The sequence below is a fragment of the Alosa alosa genome, chromosome 16, assembly GCF_017589495.1.
Source record: "Alosa alosa isolate M-15738 ecotype Scorff River chromosome 16, AALO_Geno_1.1, whole genome shotgun sequence".
NCBI classification, from domain to species: Eukaryota; Metazoa; Chordata; class Actinopteri; order Clupeiformes; family Clupeidae; genus Alosa; species Alosa alosa.
In genome coordinates this window covers 11,640,929-11,657,132 of record NC_063204.1, presented here as the reverse complement: position 1 = coordinate 11,657,132, position 16,204 = coordinate 11,640,929, and the positions used below count along the sequence as shown (strand labels likewise).

The window sequence follows — 16,204 nt, the reverse complement described above, 5'->3', positions numbered from 1 at the left end:
TTATTTGCGTGCTGATCTTTGTGCCTAAAAACTTGATGAAACCTAGTAGTAGTAGCAGCAGTAGCCTAGTGTAATAGGCCTAGTTGTTTCAGCAGCAGCAGTATGGCATAGTAGCCTTAGCTTTAGTGGGCAAGGAGGGGATTTGCATAATGTGTGTGTGTGTGTGTTTAAAAACGCACACCTGACAGCGACTAATCTTTGACGCCATCATGTGGCTGAAATCTAGACGTGCAGAGTAGGTGGCTGCGGACGCTAGCACTTCTACCCGAAAGTCTCCGAGTCTTTACGAGTTCACTGGTCTTATTTCCGAAACATTCAGTGCCGCTTCCGATGCCCGATCGTGTCCTAGCTGAAACTCAAGTTTACCCAATGAGTTTGGCTAAGACCTCCCCTTTAAGAGAAGGCTGAATTATAATTTATTTATTTATTATTCGTTTTTCGTCGGCAGAGGTAAATGTTTTGTCGAGCAATAACGTGAGACATCAGCAACAGCCCAAGTCTGGCACTAACCTCTCTGAATACGGAAAGGTGTTTTAACTTAAACTAATGTAAGATTGCTGTGTGTTAACCTCGTTGGAACAATCTAGCTAGGCTATTTCCATGGGCTAAAAACAACCTGCACTTTCACTTGACAGAATGTCAAAAGAACTGCCCGGCGAAGAATATAATGGACAAAGCCGACTGACGGGATGCGCATAGAAGCAGGAGTGAGAAGTGAATGCGGAATACGACATCTGGAACATAGGGTAACCCTCGTCTGTCCCCCTATATCCAGCTTAATCCTCCCTGGACTATATCATTAATTCAAGCAACTTAAAAGACAAGCGACGTTGCCACAAAGGTTTCAGAGAGGATTTATATTTATGCTTTACGTGTCTCTGTGGAGTAGGGTACTGCTGAAAAAGGTAGGTTCCCCTGTGTTTTAAGTTGAGTGTCATTCTGGTGTTTGTGGATGCGGTGGTGCTTTATATTGGGCGGAGATGATGAAATAGGGTCTGAATTTGGATTGTTTTTGGTGCAGGTGTAGTGGTGGCTATGTTCACTGTCGTTGAGCGAATACGTCATCAATATCTCCCATATCTACCGGACGATCGCAGAGGCTACATGTTACATTGTGTCCTAACTGTCTGTGCCGTGCCTGCTTGTCATGGAGCATGGTTAGCCTCCTGCGTGTGCTGTTCGCCGTGCATTGAGCGTATTGGCGCTCAGTATTTTTCCCCTCTGAGGATCACCTCTTATATAACGCTGGAATTCCGTCAACAGTATGTTCCGGTCCGGTGCTGGTTGTGCATGTTATTAGAGTCTAATAGAGGCTACCATATATACTCTAACGTTAGAGCAATAACGTCTCCATTATACGCAGCACTTGCCTTGTTGAAGTTGAAATTCTTTCAGAAGATAGTTTAAACTATCTTTATTGTCATTACACAACTGTAAGAGATTGCAGCATCCATACACGATGCCCCGAAAAACAATACATAGTTTTAACAGCAATACATTCGTGTTCAATAGCAGTAGTCTATAGTAGTAGTGCCAATAGAATGCTTTGAGGATTGATTCAGAGCAGTTACGGTTCTGGGGAATACTCTTGTGGACACCCGCGATTGTTTTGAGTGTGGGCTTTCAATGATGGCTTTGCCTTTTATGACAGTCAATTCACCAATAAGCTTATAAGATGAAGATTGTGAAACCTGTTGTCTAATATTTCTGCTTGCTAATGCAATTGATGCCACCTACCAAATGTTTACTTTGTTTGTTTGTTTGCATCTCCTCAGATCCTCTCCCTGTGACTCTTCTGAGGGTAGACAGAGGAAGAGAGAGAGGGAGAGACACAGACTGAAGTCTATCTTTCTCTCTCTCTCTCTTTCTTTCTCTCCTTCCCCCTCTTTGCTCTGTAAAGAGCCATCAAAAGCGAGAGGGCTGGAGCAAGAGAGACATCCTTAGAAGGGATTACTGGACTCTGAAACACGCCAGACCTTTCTCTCTCTCTCTCCCTCTCTCTCCCCCTCTCTCTCTCTCTCTCCCTCTGGCCCCACTTCCGTAGCCATGGCGTCAACCTCATCGCCACTGCACTCCCCGTCCCCATGCCCGCCACCCCCTCCGTCCCTCCCCTCCTCCCCCACCCCCTCGTCCCCAGCCCCCTCCAGCCTCCCGCTGCCCCCCTCCCTGCCCCCCACGGGTGAGGTGATGGTGCTGGCCCTGGGGCGCAAGAAGCAGCGGCTACTCATCTTTCTGTCCATCCTGCCCAACCTCTTCCTGGCCTTCCTGCTGTCCTCGGATCCGTTGCTAACGCTGGCGTCCCCCCACCACTGCCGCCTCCCGGGGCCCTCCCCATCGCCCCAGGTGCTCAATGCCTCCCTGCCCTGGGAGAAGGGCGACAGGCCGGGCGAGACCGGAGGGCTGTCCCAGTGCAAGCAGTACCTGTTCGTCAACGGCACCCAAGCCGGTGTGGTGGACTGTGACGCCGGCTGGGACTACAACGTCACCGAGGGCCTGAGGAACAACATCGTCACAGAGGTATGACTAAACCTACACACACACACACACACACACACACACACACACACACACACACATGCAAGCTCAACACAATCACAGAGCAATAGTGTTTGTTTGCTCCTGCCTCAGGAATGTTCTGAAGCCCGTTCCACGTCCTCGTGTCAAAGAGAGAGTAAACATTAGGCTGGAGATAAGAAATACACAACATATCCAATTCCACCCTCTGTAAACATGATTGCTGAAAAATAAAGCTTGATTTTGCAAACCGCACAGGTTACACTGTAGTCTCCAGTCTTCTGATCTTTTCAAACAGGACGTGGAGGCCTCTATTACACTGCCTGATGACATGCAGTTCTACAGTTAAACATTCTTCATTCGTCAGTATACCCCTGTGCCAGTCCAGAAGGTCAAACAAGTTTGATTCTCCCTTCACACAATCAGTGCAGTCTGCCACCGCAGAAAGGGCCTGCAGGCTAGGAGCTCTGAGGCTGCTCGATGTGAAGTAATGAGACAAGATCCTTTTATTAATGCTTCAAATTTATTGCTGAAACTCAAGGGTGTAAATATGCCCGGAACTTCTCTCAGCAACAAAGGCAATACATCACGTTCTCTCATAAATGCCGGTGGCATCCGGCGTCATACAGCAAGATTTACTGACCGCAGCGGCGCTTTGCCCTCTCTTCTCTTTGGCCATGCTGAGGGCAGGGCACTGTTAGTTTTTAGCCAGTAGTGTGAGGAGGGTGCTGGCGGCTGGGTGGCACTTGCGGGTGGTGCGTCTGGCAGGCCGTCAGGCCACGACAGCTGAAAATACAATCACTCGCACAAGCCATTTAAAGACACAGACACTTACATGGGGCAGCTGTGGCCCACTGGTTAGCACTCTGGACTTGTAACCGGAGGGTTGCTGGTTCGAGCCCTGACCAGTGGGCCACGGCTGAAGTGCCCTTGAACAAGGCACCTAACCCCTCACTGCTCCCCGAGCGCCGCTGTTGTAGCAGCCAGCTCACTCTGCGACGGGATTAGTGTGTGCTTCACTTCACTGTGTGCTGAATGTGTTTCACTAATTCACGGATTGGGATAAATGCAGAGACCAAATTTCCCTCACGGGATCAAAAGAGTATACTTATACTTGTATATATACATTTATTAGGCTACTTCTAGTCAATTCAACCAGTGTCGTTTACATATTAGTGTATGTGGTGAAAGATAAATAAATATGAGGGAATTATTAATTACTTTTTCCAAAGCCACTTTTACAGCCACATTTACAATTTTCACTGAACTCATAAAGCAAGTTTTGGGTTTCATAACGCTGACTATAAATATTGTATGCCTATGATTTCGCTTATTGTTCTCTGACCATTGGTGTTCCTCCTTGTAATTCCCCACCATATTTATTAAGCTATACATATAATAAAACTCATGGAAGGAAAGGAGGCGTGTGTGCTGTAGAAGGGCTGATGTAGGGGAAGACAATAACACAAGAGTTGACTGTGTCCAATCATCTATCTGTGCTGTAATCTAAGAAGTAGGAAGTCACTGTAATCAATGTGCTGTGATTGAGCTGGTGTTGCAAACCAGAGTCACTGTGGTAGCCTTACACAGACATTGTTTTAGGGTTTTATGTGAAACCTTTCCTTGAGTAAGATGGCAAAGGATTTCACCAAGGTGGGGAAAACATGCTAAATGTGTCCACAGACATCACGAGTCACGAGTGCCCAAACTGGTCTAACCGGTCCTGCGGTCCCTTTTGTCCTGTACCCTGTACCCTGTGCCCTGTGGTGTTCCTGTGTGGAGCTGTCCTCCTGTTGGCATCCCGGCTGGCCCAGAGGGCTGAAAGGCCCTGCTCTGCTAAGGGGCGAGTCACGGGAGCGGGCTTGACGGATGATATGTGACAGGCGTTCACTGGTAACCTGGCACCGGTCCTCGTCCCTCGCCCACTGTTAGCATCTCCTACTCCACACACCACTCTGCTCTCAGTGCTGCCATTCACACAGCACTCAGCAAACTGTTACCTCACAGAGATCTGCTGGGGCTCACCTAAAGCACTCTATATATGTGTGTGTGTGTGTGTGTGTGTGTGTGTGTGCGAGAGAGTGTCTAAATGTTGTTGGTATGGGGTATAATCGGCTGTATTGTTTCCTATTGCTGACCTCTGTCCTGCTTAGTCCATCTCCTGTCTCTGGTTTCCTGCCTCCATTCCCAACTCACCCCCCTCTCTCTTCCCCTCCCTTCCCCTCGGCTCCAGTGGGACCTGGTGTGCGGTCAGTACTGGCTCGTTCCCCTGGAGGAAGTCTGCTTCATTCTTGGAGCACTGACCGGCTTCCTGGGCCTCGGATTCGCTGCGGACCGGTGAGAACAACATGGCAGACAGACATGCATAAGAGATGGGAGTTGAAGTAGAGGGAGCAGGCTCAAATCAAAATCAAATTCTGGCTTTTCATGGCATGCTTCTTACTGTGCTATTAACAACTGTATGACATTATTTTTTATTGTCTATTGTTTCTGCCAAGGCCCATTGGGAGTGTGTGTGTGTGTGTGTGTGTGTGTGTGTGTGTGTGTGTGTGTGTGTGTGTGTGTGCAGTAAAACAAGCTCATGTCGTAAATGTGCTTCCTCTTCCTCTTCCTCCCCCACCAGCCTGGGTCGGGTGAAGGCCCTCCTGGCTTCCTTGACCCTCTCGGTGGTATTTGGCGTGCTGGTGTGTGTCTCCCCCTCCCCCCCCACCTTCATCGCCACGCGCTTCTGCCTGGCCAGTGCCAGCGCCGGAGTCTACCTCACACTCTACGTCATACGTGAGTCAGAAGGAACACACACCGTCTCACATACACACACACATGGATGTAGAGACATTTGTTCATGGCCATATAGACGTGTGTTATATTAATATCAATAAAAATGTTAACATTCTTAAACACAGCACTGGAGTTTACCTCATGCTCAACACCACACATGAGTCATTAGGAACACACACACACACACACACGTTGGGTTTACTCTAGCCAGAAGGACATGAATTATATTCACATGAGTATAAAATATTAACACTTTTGAACACAGCTCTGGGATCTAGCTCATTCTTTATGTCACTTGTCATGGGGAGACATGGGGAAACAATCAGGCTCATATAGACATGTGTTCCACTGACATACATGAATACGTGAACACTTTTATATGCAGTGTGTATGTGAAGCCACTTTGTAACACTGCAGTAAAGTAAGTCTTAATACCACAGAGTCAGAATGCCAACAGATTTGTAGCTTCGGGCCTGTTGTCCTTTGAGAACTTCAGCCCTGTCAGTGGCCTGTATGAAACTGTAATTCCTGCTTCCTGAAAAATGTGGACTGCCATGCTGAAGGAAACTCCTTCTAAGACTGAGGTTTGGTTGGGGCTGGATAGTGTGTGGATGTGGCGGCGTTGATGGTAGTGGAGGCGTAATGGAAAATAGATTGTGTTCTCCCTGCTGGTGCTTTTGTTGCTGTGTATGTTTCTCTGTATGTTGTGAGTACTTCTGGGTCTTAGGGGAGAATTAATCCGACCTCCCTGTTGATACCTGCACCATAACTCCTGCTGGTCTTTGTTAGATAATCCCTTTTTAAATGTTCCGTATGTTAGAAGTTTGCCTCCATAATCCCTCATAGTTTGGCCTCTTGTGTGATGGACAGGTCTGGAACTCTGTGACCCTTCACTGCGACTCCTGGTCACCGTGGTAGCAGGGCTGACGACTGTTGCCGGGGAGCTGCTCCTGCTGGGTGTGGCCCTGGGGTGCCAGTCGTGGAGGGGTCTGCTGGGCACGGGAGCAGCACCTCTGACCTTGTTCCTCTGTTACGGGTGAGTGAGAATGGAGCGGGGGATGGACACACACACACACACACACACACACACACACACACACACACACACACACACATACACAGACACACTCAGACGCCACTGCGCTAACTTCTCAAGGGGGGATAATGGACCATGACGTCCGTTCCTCTGTCTATAGACCCTTTCAACAATAAAAACAAAAACAATGCTTGAACGTTCTATTTGGGCCCCAATCTACTTCCTCTGCATTAAGATAACATTATGGAATGTTAAAAAGGAAGTCTTGTGGGGCCAACTATGATGCTGATAATGGAACTCTCTTGAAAGGGTCCATATGGCGCATTGATCCTAGAGGCCCCTCAGTGCCATTCAGTTATGAGCACCAGCCAGTGTACATTAGTGCTCATTCAGAGGCACATATTCTATGTTGTCATCGTCACGGAAACCTCTTACAGTATGTCGATGTGATGTGTGTACAGCCAAGCATGTCTGTGGGAATAACCTCATTTGTGTCTTTTTGTTTGTCTGTTTGTTTGTTTGTGTTGTTTTGTTTGTGTTTTTTGGCAGTATTCCCAGGGTGTTCCCGGAGTCGCCACGCTGGCTGCTGCTGTCCGAGAGGTCTGGAGACATGAACTCCTTTAGCGAGAGGAGAGAAAGAGACCGGGACCGGGATGATGAGAGCTTCACAGGTCAGTAGACACAGACACACACACACACACACACACACACACACACACACACAGGGGCTGTGTCCACTGCTATGATAAGAACAGTATCTCACTCACTCACAAGTGGGATACAGAGATGTAAAAGTCCGGCTTCAGAAAGTAGAAGTCCTGCCATGTATTGGTTCTACCTGTGTGCTTATGTGATTCCACTAATTAGCTGATCTTACCTGTGGGGTATACTACGAAGCACGTTAGACATATCTAGGCTTTGTAGACATATCGAGGCTTCACAAAGCCTTGAATCAGGGGTATAAGTTAAGTGATACTACGATAGCAGTTATGTGATATATTTTTTTCAAACTAGGCTTTCAGCTCAGATCTGTTCGCATTCTCGGCATTGGGATGATGTTGGCCAATCGTGAAACTTGGAGACGCCTATATTAAAAAACAAGTACTTCCGCATTTATGAGCGATAGAATCCTACACGTGAGAACTTTTTTTCAACGTTTTTCAAGACAATTGATTGGTCAGTGGGCGGTAGATTACACGATTTGAGCTATAACTTAGCACATAACCTCCTCCCGACCAGGTTTAGTTGCGAGCATAAGATACCATGGTGATATAGCGACGCTAAAACAGATTCACTTTCGTGTCACAGCCTACCCTGGCTTTGAGCGCAACATACCTCGCTAACCCACTAACCGAAATTCGTAGTATACCCCACAGGCTTAAGACTTTTGCTAATTAGAATCAGCTGATTAAGTGAATGGTTCAAACAAAAATGTACTTTCTAAAGCCGGACACCTCTGGTGGGATGCTACAGGAATTCAGAGATCTTTTTCTACAGACTGCTGTCGGTGCATTCCTTCTATATTATATCAGAGTTATGTTCATACTTTGTTGCAAAACTTCAAAAAAAAAAAAGTTTATTATTGCACTTCTAAACCTTTAGGGGGACCTCGAGAGCAAATGTGGTTTAGTGCTGCTTGAAGCCTTTTTAAAATGGTCAATACCCTCCTTCGTAGATGACCCTTGTAGTCTTTTAGGAAAGGTTTGTGTCCATATACTGTTCTTGTGCAGTGTGTGTGTTGCCGTGTCCATATATCGTTCTTGTGCAGTGTGTGTTGCCGTGCTCTACTGCTTGGGATCCAGTGCTTGGCCTTTGAGGGGCGGTGGGCAGGCAGGCTGTAATTATGGGCTGCCATGTCATTGCGGTGGTGTTCTTCCCCACACAGAGCTGGAGTCGGAGCCGCCCTCGTCCACGCGCCCCCACTTGTCCTTTCACGAGCTTCTGCACAGCAGGAACATCTGGAAAAACATCTGCGTGCTGGGCTTCACCTCGTAAGTCATGCCAGAGTTCGGCAGCAGCTTGCTGGGAGCACAGAGCTCTGTCTGGGCCATTCACGTGCCATCCGTAGAGGAGCTTGGGGAAGCTGTCGCCTGATGCTCTCATCAGGATTTTCAGTAGTAGCTGGTCAAAATATACTTGTCAGTTGTTTCAGTTCAGTTTTCTAATAATAAGCCAAAACTCTTGCTGAGGTGGTCAAAAGTGTGTCCTTTAGTTTGCTTAGTCAGGGTTTCAGTACATGATGGTGGAAAATATGTTTGTGTGTGTGTGTGTGTATTTGTTCATGTGTGTTTATGTGTGTGTGTGTGTTTGTCTGTGTTTGTTTCCTGTCTCTCTTTTCAGCTTTATCTCCCATGGAATCAGCCACTGCTACAGTTCTTTCCGTGGCGACGTCAGAGGCACCACTCCCAGTTTCTACTGGACCTACCTGCTCTCTGTGTGCGCTGGGGGCGGCGCTTGGCTGTTGCTATGGGCAACAGTCAACAGGTGCGGCCGGCGTGGAATTTTGCTCCTGGCCATGACGCTGACTGGGCTGGCCTCTCTCATCTTACTGGGGCTGATGGAGTGTAAGTGTGTGCGGTCACAATAAGCACTTTGCTGTAACCCGAACCAACCCAAGACAATGCTAGATAAGATAAGAGAAGATAAGACTTTATTTTGCCCCGCTACAATGTTGGTGAGGACTGTTTGGTTCAGCAAAAACAGGTTTGGTGAGGACTGTTTGGTTCAGCAATTCCAGTGCTAACTAGATAAACAACCATAAATGAAATAAAATAGGCTATACTCAAAGTTAGAAACACATGAGTCTGAGAGACAGTGAAATATGATACCATCCTCTGTTGAGAGCTCTCTTGTTGACATATACTTCCACCTGGTGGAATAATGTAGGTACTGCACTACAAAGGCAACTGAGGCCTTCCTTGGCTCTGTGAGTGTGAATGTGTGTGAGTGTGAGAGTGTGTGTGTGTGTTAGTTCAGCTGTGACAGTTCTACCTTTGTTGCCCTGCAGATCTGTCCGAGTCGGCCATCACCGTGTTCTCTGTGATGGGTCTGTTTTCCTCTCAGGCGGCAGCTCACCTCTGCATCTTCTTCACGGCTGAGATCATGCCCACGGTCATCAGGTGTGTACACCTCACCTTAAAGGAATTATCCGGAGTAAAATGCACTTTAGATCAATTTACGGATGATTGGGAGTACATACGCTGAGTTGACATCAAAATCATGTCATTCGGATGTGTTTTGAGAAAGTTTGATTTTACCGTTTTTAGTCAAAACTCGTTAGTGTGGAAGTAAGAAGGGCACATTATTTCGCCGCTACAAAACGCTATTTTTATATCTCTTCTACAGTTCCAAACAACATTACACTTACGTGGTAGTGAGTAGAGGGTGCCTAAAGCCAAACCGAAGTATCCCGAGGTCTTTATGTGGTCGGATAGAGAGTCCAGAATGAATTTCATCAAGCCAGTACCTTTCCGGAAATGTTGCCATCTTTAGGGGAAAGTCCGTAGGAGTCGATTGCCAAGTGTGGAGTAACACGCTCTGGAAATTCACAATTTCGTCGCCGTTTAAAAAAGAAAAAAAAACATAGTCCAGTCCATACAACTTCATTTCAATTTCAAAAGAAATACTGGACTATGTTTTTTTTTTTTTTTTTAAAAAACAGCGACGAAATTGTGAATTTCCAGAACGTGTTACTCCACACTTGGCAATCGACTTCTACGGACTATGTCCCCCTTTTAGAACATCTCTGAAACCTATACTATGAAGCAACCGTTACTGTGCCTTATCCAGAAATAACCGCTGATCTCCAAATAACACGGCACATCATAAACAAAAGCTGCTCAGTGCAGCGTTCTTTTAGAGAACAGTGGTTGTTCCCAAAGTTACCCAGGTTACCTTGCGTCTTAGTACAGTCCTCTTGTAAGGTTGCCTGTGTTGTTGTGTCCTGCAGGGGCGTGGGTGTGGGCGCAGTGCTGGCCCTTGGCTGCGTGGGGCGCCTCAGCTCGCCGCTCATGGACCTGCGCAATCACTACGGCTACTTCCTGCACCACGTGGTCTACTCGTCCCTGGCGCTGCTGGCCGTGCTGTCCATCCTGCTGCTACCCGAGAGCAAGAGGAAGCCGCTGCCCCAGACGCTGGCTGACGGCGAGCAGTACCGGCGCCCCCCTCTGGGCCGGAGGAGAAGAGACAACGTGCCCTTACTGGCCACCCCCAACCCAGAGACCTAGATGACCATCACTACCCCCCCACCCCACCATCCCTCTATCCCTGCTCAACACGGTGCACCCTCACTCGCTCACTCACCCACCCACCTAAGCACGCGGCCTCCTCCACCAATCACAGAGAGTCGTCCACCCGCCTCCATGCTTCTGTGAGGGGATGTGGCCGGGCTCTGAGACAGGTCAGAGATCGCCTGAGGGTCAGAGGGTTAGGTAGAGAAGCAGAGCATGTGTCCACCACACACTGTCCATAAGCACCCCTAACATCACATGGTCATTTCTGACGGACCAGGAGAAGTCTTTACTGACGCTGGCTCGGCTCGACCTGGACACTAGAGGAGGGTTGTCAGAGCTGTGCGGAGAGTGGCCAACACTCAGTGATGCGCGGCGTGTTTCACTCCACGGATAATGGCGCACAGAGCACTCATTCTGGAAGCCGTCAGTCGGGGGGAACCCATGCAATAGCCACTTTGTCAGGGTCCTCAAATGTCCTTCTGATGGCGTGTCCACATTGACGACAACAGCTCCAGACTATCCTCCACACACGCAAGGGCTGACCAAACATCACGGCTATTTTGTAAATAGTATTATCTTAACCTATTTTCAGACCTCTTTCAGATTTTAGTTGTTCTCACTTTTGACTGTAGGGGGAGCCCTTTTCTCACCAACTGAGAAGCTGACTTAATAGTAGAAATATCTGGAGGAGAAATCTTGAGTTAGGACATCAAATGTCCTAATCAGTGCTGAGGTCAAGTCATGGATAGTTCAACAAAAGTGAGTTGCCAAAAGTTGACTTCAACAATTATGATATTGCTCTAGGTGGAATTGAATGTGTTTTAAAATTCAAAGTACGCAAATGTAACTCGCATATATAATGTGAGAAATAATTAAAATATCAAAACACTAAAATATTTAGGTGACTGTATCTAAATAAGAGTCTGAATATGTAGAATACCTTTACAGAACTTGAAAACTAATTAAAGGAAAAAATAAGCTAGTTCTTGGGTTTTGGAAATGTGCACATTTGCTTCAGTTATTTTAGTCCTTATGTTAGGACCATCAAACTTGAATCATTCAAACCATCCAACGGATGGTTTGCTTTAGTTGTGGGCTGGAAGACGTGGCTGGAGTTCTGGACCAAGAATCATGACTAGGAGAAAAAGGGTGCGGAACCATTCTGGGGCCTCTCTTATCACAAACCTAAATAATATTAGTTTCTTAACAATAAACATATTGTTATATTTCTGAATGGTTGACAATAATATAGAATTATAATATTAACAATAAATGACTTGACCATAGAATTAAGATGTATGACAGTGATTGCTTAATATCATGTAATAACAATGCTAAGATTGTGTTGGTAACTCTAGTTAGATTTAACTGAAAATAAACATGTTGACAAAATCAAATGTTTGTGACAAAAATCATCTTGTATGCAGTTTCTGAGAAAATGGGATGAACTACAATTTATGGCTATATGTATTATTTAATATGTTATAATAAACACCCTGGCCTATGGAAATGTTCAATTTTCAGTCCAAATGAGATAAAATGTGTTAATCTCAGATATTTTGTCTCTGTGTTATCAGCCCTAATATGAATGTCCTATGAAACTTTGGTAGCAGAAATAAATGATGGCATAATGAGATGGTTTCCCATACATTGATTAAGCCTACTCTTCGACGGAAACCTTTTTTTCAATGGAGCTTTCAGTTGTAGTTCTCTTTTAGACTAGTAGGCGTAATCCATGTGCAGGAAACCAGCCCAATGTCTACTCTCGGGACAGGATGCTTGAAATGCTTTGTGATTGGGCTACAGCCTTCTATGCCAAGTAAATGGGTGAACCTGATGTTTCTATCTGCTTTCGAGCAGACTTATCTCAGAAGCCGTTCGTAGTGTCAGAACCTGGGCCTAATCGCTCCCATGTAGTTGAGTTCCCTAACATTTTACATTTATTAATTTAGCAGATACTGTTGTCCAAAGTGACTTACATATGTCAACTATATTATAAGGGATTACATTGTCCCTGGAGCAACTTGGGGTTAGGTGCCTTGCTCAAGGGCACAGTGCTGGAAATCAGGAATTGAACCCACAACTTTCAGGCTATTGCACGTCAGCACAGCTCCTTAACCACTACACCACCACTGCCCCCCTAACATTGGTCACATATAGGCAAGGCCAGTGTATTTAGCACATTTCACACACAGGGGCAATTCTATATGCTTTGCATAGCTAAAAGAAAGCAGATGCAGATTACAAATTTAGTGACGCACTTCATATGAGGCCATTCATAATTGACTTTGCATAGGTTCTGTCAGCCTGACACAATAAACATGCAGATAGCCTGTTGTCCACTCCAAGCTCCTCACCACTTGAAACAGCTCCATCTGGGATTAGAGGTACTGTTTTTGTTATTTACAATGCTGCCAGTTATAGATCAAAGAAGCAAATCATTTGCAAGATGTGACTGAAAACTTAATATTCTTAGTTCTACACAGGTATTTTGTTACATTATTAAAATCAGACTCAGAAATGTAAATAAATCAACAAATGAAGAGGCAGAGAAGTAATGTTTTCACTGTAAACACCCAAACAACAAATGACACCTTTGCATAACTGCCCTCAAACATTTATCAAGCAGTAACAATAAGCTGCCTTTTTTAAAAATAGAAATCGACAATCACCATGCACAAGTATACGTTTTTGTCTATCAAGAATGAAGCGCTGATGGAATACAGTCAGTATTATAATTAGGATTCACTGAAACTACAGTGTTTATCATGGTATTGGAAGCAGGTGTATGGTAAGTATGATAGACCTCATGGAGTCAGTGGACCAGCAAAAAGTGGTAACAGAGAAACCCACAGATCAATCACTTAGATTGAAGACTTTTGAAGCTTTTCATCCATAAACACTTCTATTCATAACCATGTCCAGCAGGTTCAATGAAACAGCTAAACTCCAATGTGTTCCACTTCCGGAACACTTGACAGAATTTAACACAATGCACACAAACAGCATAGCAAGAACAACAGTCATGTCTTACCACATGAGTGGTAATTCAGAATCACGCATTTAGTGATCCGAGCCTCTCATCCGAGCACTCATCACAGAAGTCTGTGCCTTGCTATCCAACCTCCTGTCATTTAGTCCTCAGCTGTTCTCACCACTTAGCACCAATCAAAGCAAGTGGTCTTCACACTCATCAGCCACAATCTCAAGGGTCAGACCAGACCAGATCAGACCAGTGGTCCTGACACATCTGTACATTACCCCAGAGAGACACTCTTTAACTATTACTATGGTTTTCACCTCCTTGTGAATGAAGAGAATTCACAAGTCCATGGTCATGCCGATATGATTTACCCACAGTAATGTTTTTAGTTGTTTGTTTCTGCACTGTATATAGGAGGAAGACTTAAAAGTATTTTGTATGTCTTTATTATGGTACTATACAGACAAGATTTTTTTTTTTTCATTTTGAAGCTTTTTTGCAACTGAAAATAGTTCATTAATGCTGTCAGTGAGGACTCCTCAAAAAGAGTAGAATGAAATGAATATAAAATAATAATAATAATAATAATAATAATAATAATAATAATTATAATAAAACATCTTGTGGAGAACTCAAAGTATGCACGGTTTAAGGAAAGATCAGTATTAGGTTTGATATTTCATGTCAGTTTTAAATAAACAAATAAAAACAAATATAACAAAGTTGTATTCATCTACTACAGCACGGGCACAGAACTATCATAAACAATGCCATTTAGAAACATACACATTTAAAGAAGAAATGCTCTTAAGAAGTCGCAATAAGGTCACTTATTGACAGACGTATTGACTTCACAGTAATGCAACACCCCGTTGCTTAAAAAAGCCCGTAGCTTAGCTCCCTGTTAAGCCTGTGAAAGCAGGGCTGTGTGGGGGATTACTGGGCCGACAGGCGGCATCTCCCGACCATGACTCACACTGCAACATAAAACACAGTAGGGCCAAAGCCCATCGTCTTTATTTACAACCACTTAGCCACAACGGTCATACATGGAGCTGCCAAAGGCATCCCTGAGCCGGTTGTTCCCTAAACACCTCGGAGGAGGACAGACGTCTCTTTGCCCTCACGTACTAAAGGTGAGGGAAAGTCCAGAGAGTTCACAGGGCTTTGGAAAGGCATGGAGGGCTGGGGTTTGTATCCATACTGACAGACTGCCATGTGTTCATACTGACAGACTGTCTACATCCTGCTGCCAAATGTTTGAGACTGGCCAAAAGTCAGATATTTTTAGCATCTGATCATGCAAACAAATATAAAATTATGCACACAAACAGATGTATACTGTTTTATGGGTACTGTTGTTGATGTTGATGCTTATTTCAGATTCTCACAATATGTTGAGTTATAAAACAAATCACACAGAGACCAAACCGCATCATCCAGCAATTTATTTATTTGGAGCTAACATTTACAGCCTACAAATGCATTTCAACTGTAGATGTGTGTGAACGGAAACCTTTTACTACACTCATTGACAGCTGTGTATGTGCAAAATATCTCTCATATGCTATGAGATGTTTTTCCACTGAACTCACCCGACTGATTGTTTCCAAAATTAGCACCTAAGATAATAGATACAAATATACACTCTCTCCTCCATTGCAATGCCCATTGCAAGACCTACCTTGTTCATTTACAATTACAATGACTGTATAGATGGCTTCAATTCTATAGAACATAACTGAATGGAGCCATACTGTCCATCTATATAGTCATTGGGATTTACATGATGGCATTAAGATTCAAGAAGTAATAGAGGCTGAGAGCATTCTACAGCCACTTAACAGAGATGATGGAGACCAGCAGTATGTGCGGCGGCTTTGCTGAGACTGAGTATTGACGCGAATTAACAGTGACTAATGACCTATGCTTAAAAAAATGATCTGATCTGATGATTGCTTATGTGATGCTCTGCTTCTGCAAATACAAAACCTTGTTCCCTGGGGAGCGTTGGGTTGCCAGTGCAGATGTTCATCCCATGCAGCACTCCCCACCAGCTGGTTTCCTGGTGGAAGCCACTCGCTGGCACGATCCATGGAATAACCCCAATTCCAGCCACCCCACCCTCTCCGCCACCAAAACGAGACAATGACAGTGTTGATGCATTCAGAGCCATTATCCATATTTAGAGAGCAGATAACTTTATAAAAGCAAGTGCAGGGGCTGGACAACCAGGACAATCTAAAGGTAAGTCACAGAATAACACCATAGGCCTCTGTGCTTTAGCTTCCTGGAGTGAATTATCATTACTACACATTGCAAAATAAAGAGTACTGGTCTGTGAGAGGTTAAGATATTATCTGTATGTGTCTATGCACTCTTTAACTGTGGCAGTATTTGTATATGACTAGAAATATTCTACATGTATTGTTTCGTTGCTAGATCAGTGACATCCCATCTGTTTTTACTGCGAGCAGGGAGTACAGTAAGTATCTAGTGTGGACCAAAATACAAATAAAACCAAGCTAAACCCAAGAATTTAACAGAGAACCCTGGATAATTTTTTGAGTTAACACTTACCTCATAGTAAATATGGAGCTTCAGCATGGAATGACAGTCAAATTCACTTGAGACTGGTTTGGTTGCGCCTCAACTTCATCT

At 45.0% G+C, this 16,204-nt stretch overlaps 1 protein-coding gene across 3 annotated transcripts; it reads left to right on the top strand.

Annotated features, from left to right (window-relative positions):
• Window positions 1-330: 330 nt before the first annotated feature.
• On the top strand, window positions 331-11,957 carry slc22a17 (solute carrier family 22 member 17). Of its 3 annotated transcripts, none has more exons than XM_048266756.1 (10): window positions 331-746; window positions 1,776-2,517; window positions 4,748-4,851; window positions 5,138-5,292; window positions 6,163-6,328; window positions 6,878-6,999; window positions 8,214-8,319; window positions 8,669-8,892; window positions 9,336-9,447; window positions 10,278-11,957. In XM_048266756.1, the coding sequence occupies exons 2-10, from the start codon at window positions 2,047-2,049 to the stop codon at window positions 10,552-10,554; spliced, it is 1,737 nt and encodes a 578-aa protein (XP_048122713.1). In that variant the 5' UTR covers window positions 331-746; window positions 1,776-2,046; the 3' UTR covers window positions 10,555-11,957. The 3 variants fall into 3 exon arrangements, with proteins under 3 accessions (XP_048122713.1, XP_048122712.1, XP_048122714.1); XM_048266755.1 differs by having other exon boundaries at window positions 331-905; XM_048266757.1 differs by lacking the exon at window positions 331-746 and adding an exon at window positions 994-1,272.
• Window positions 11,958-16,204: the final 4,247 nt, after the last annotated feature.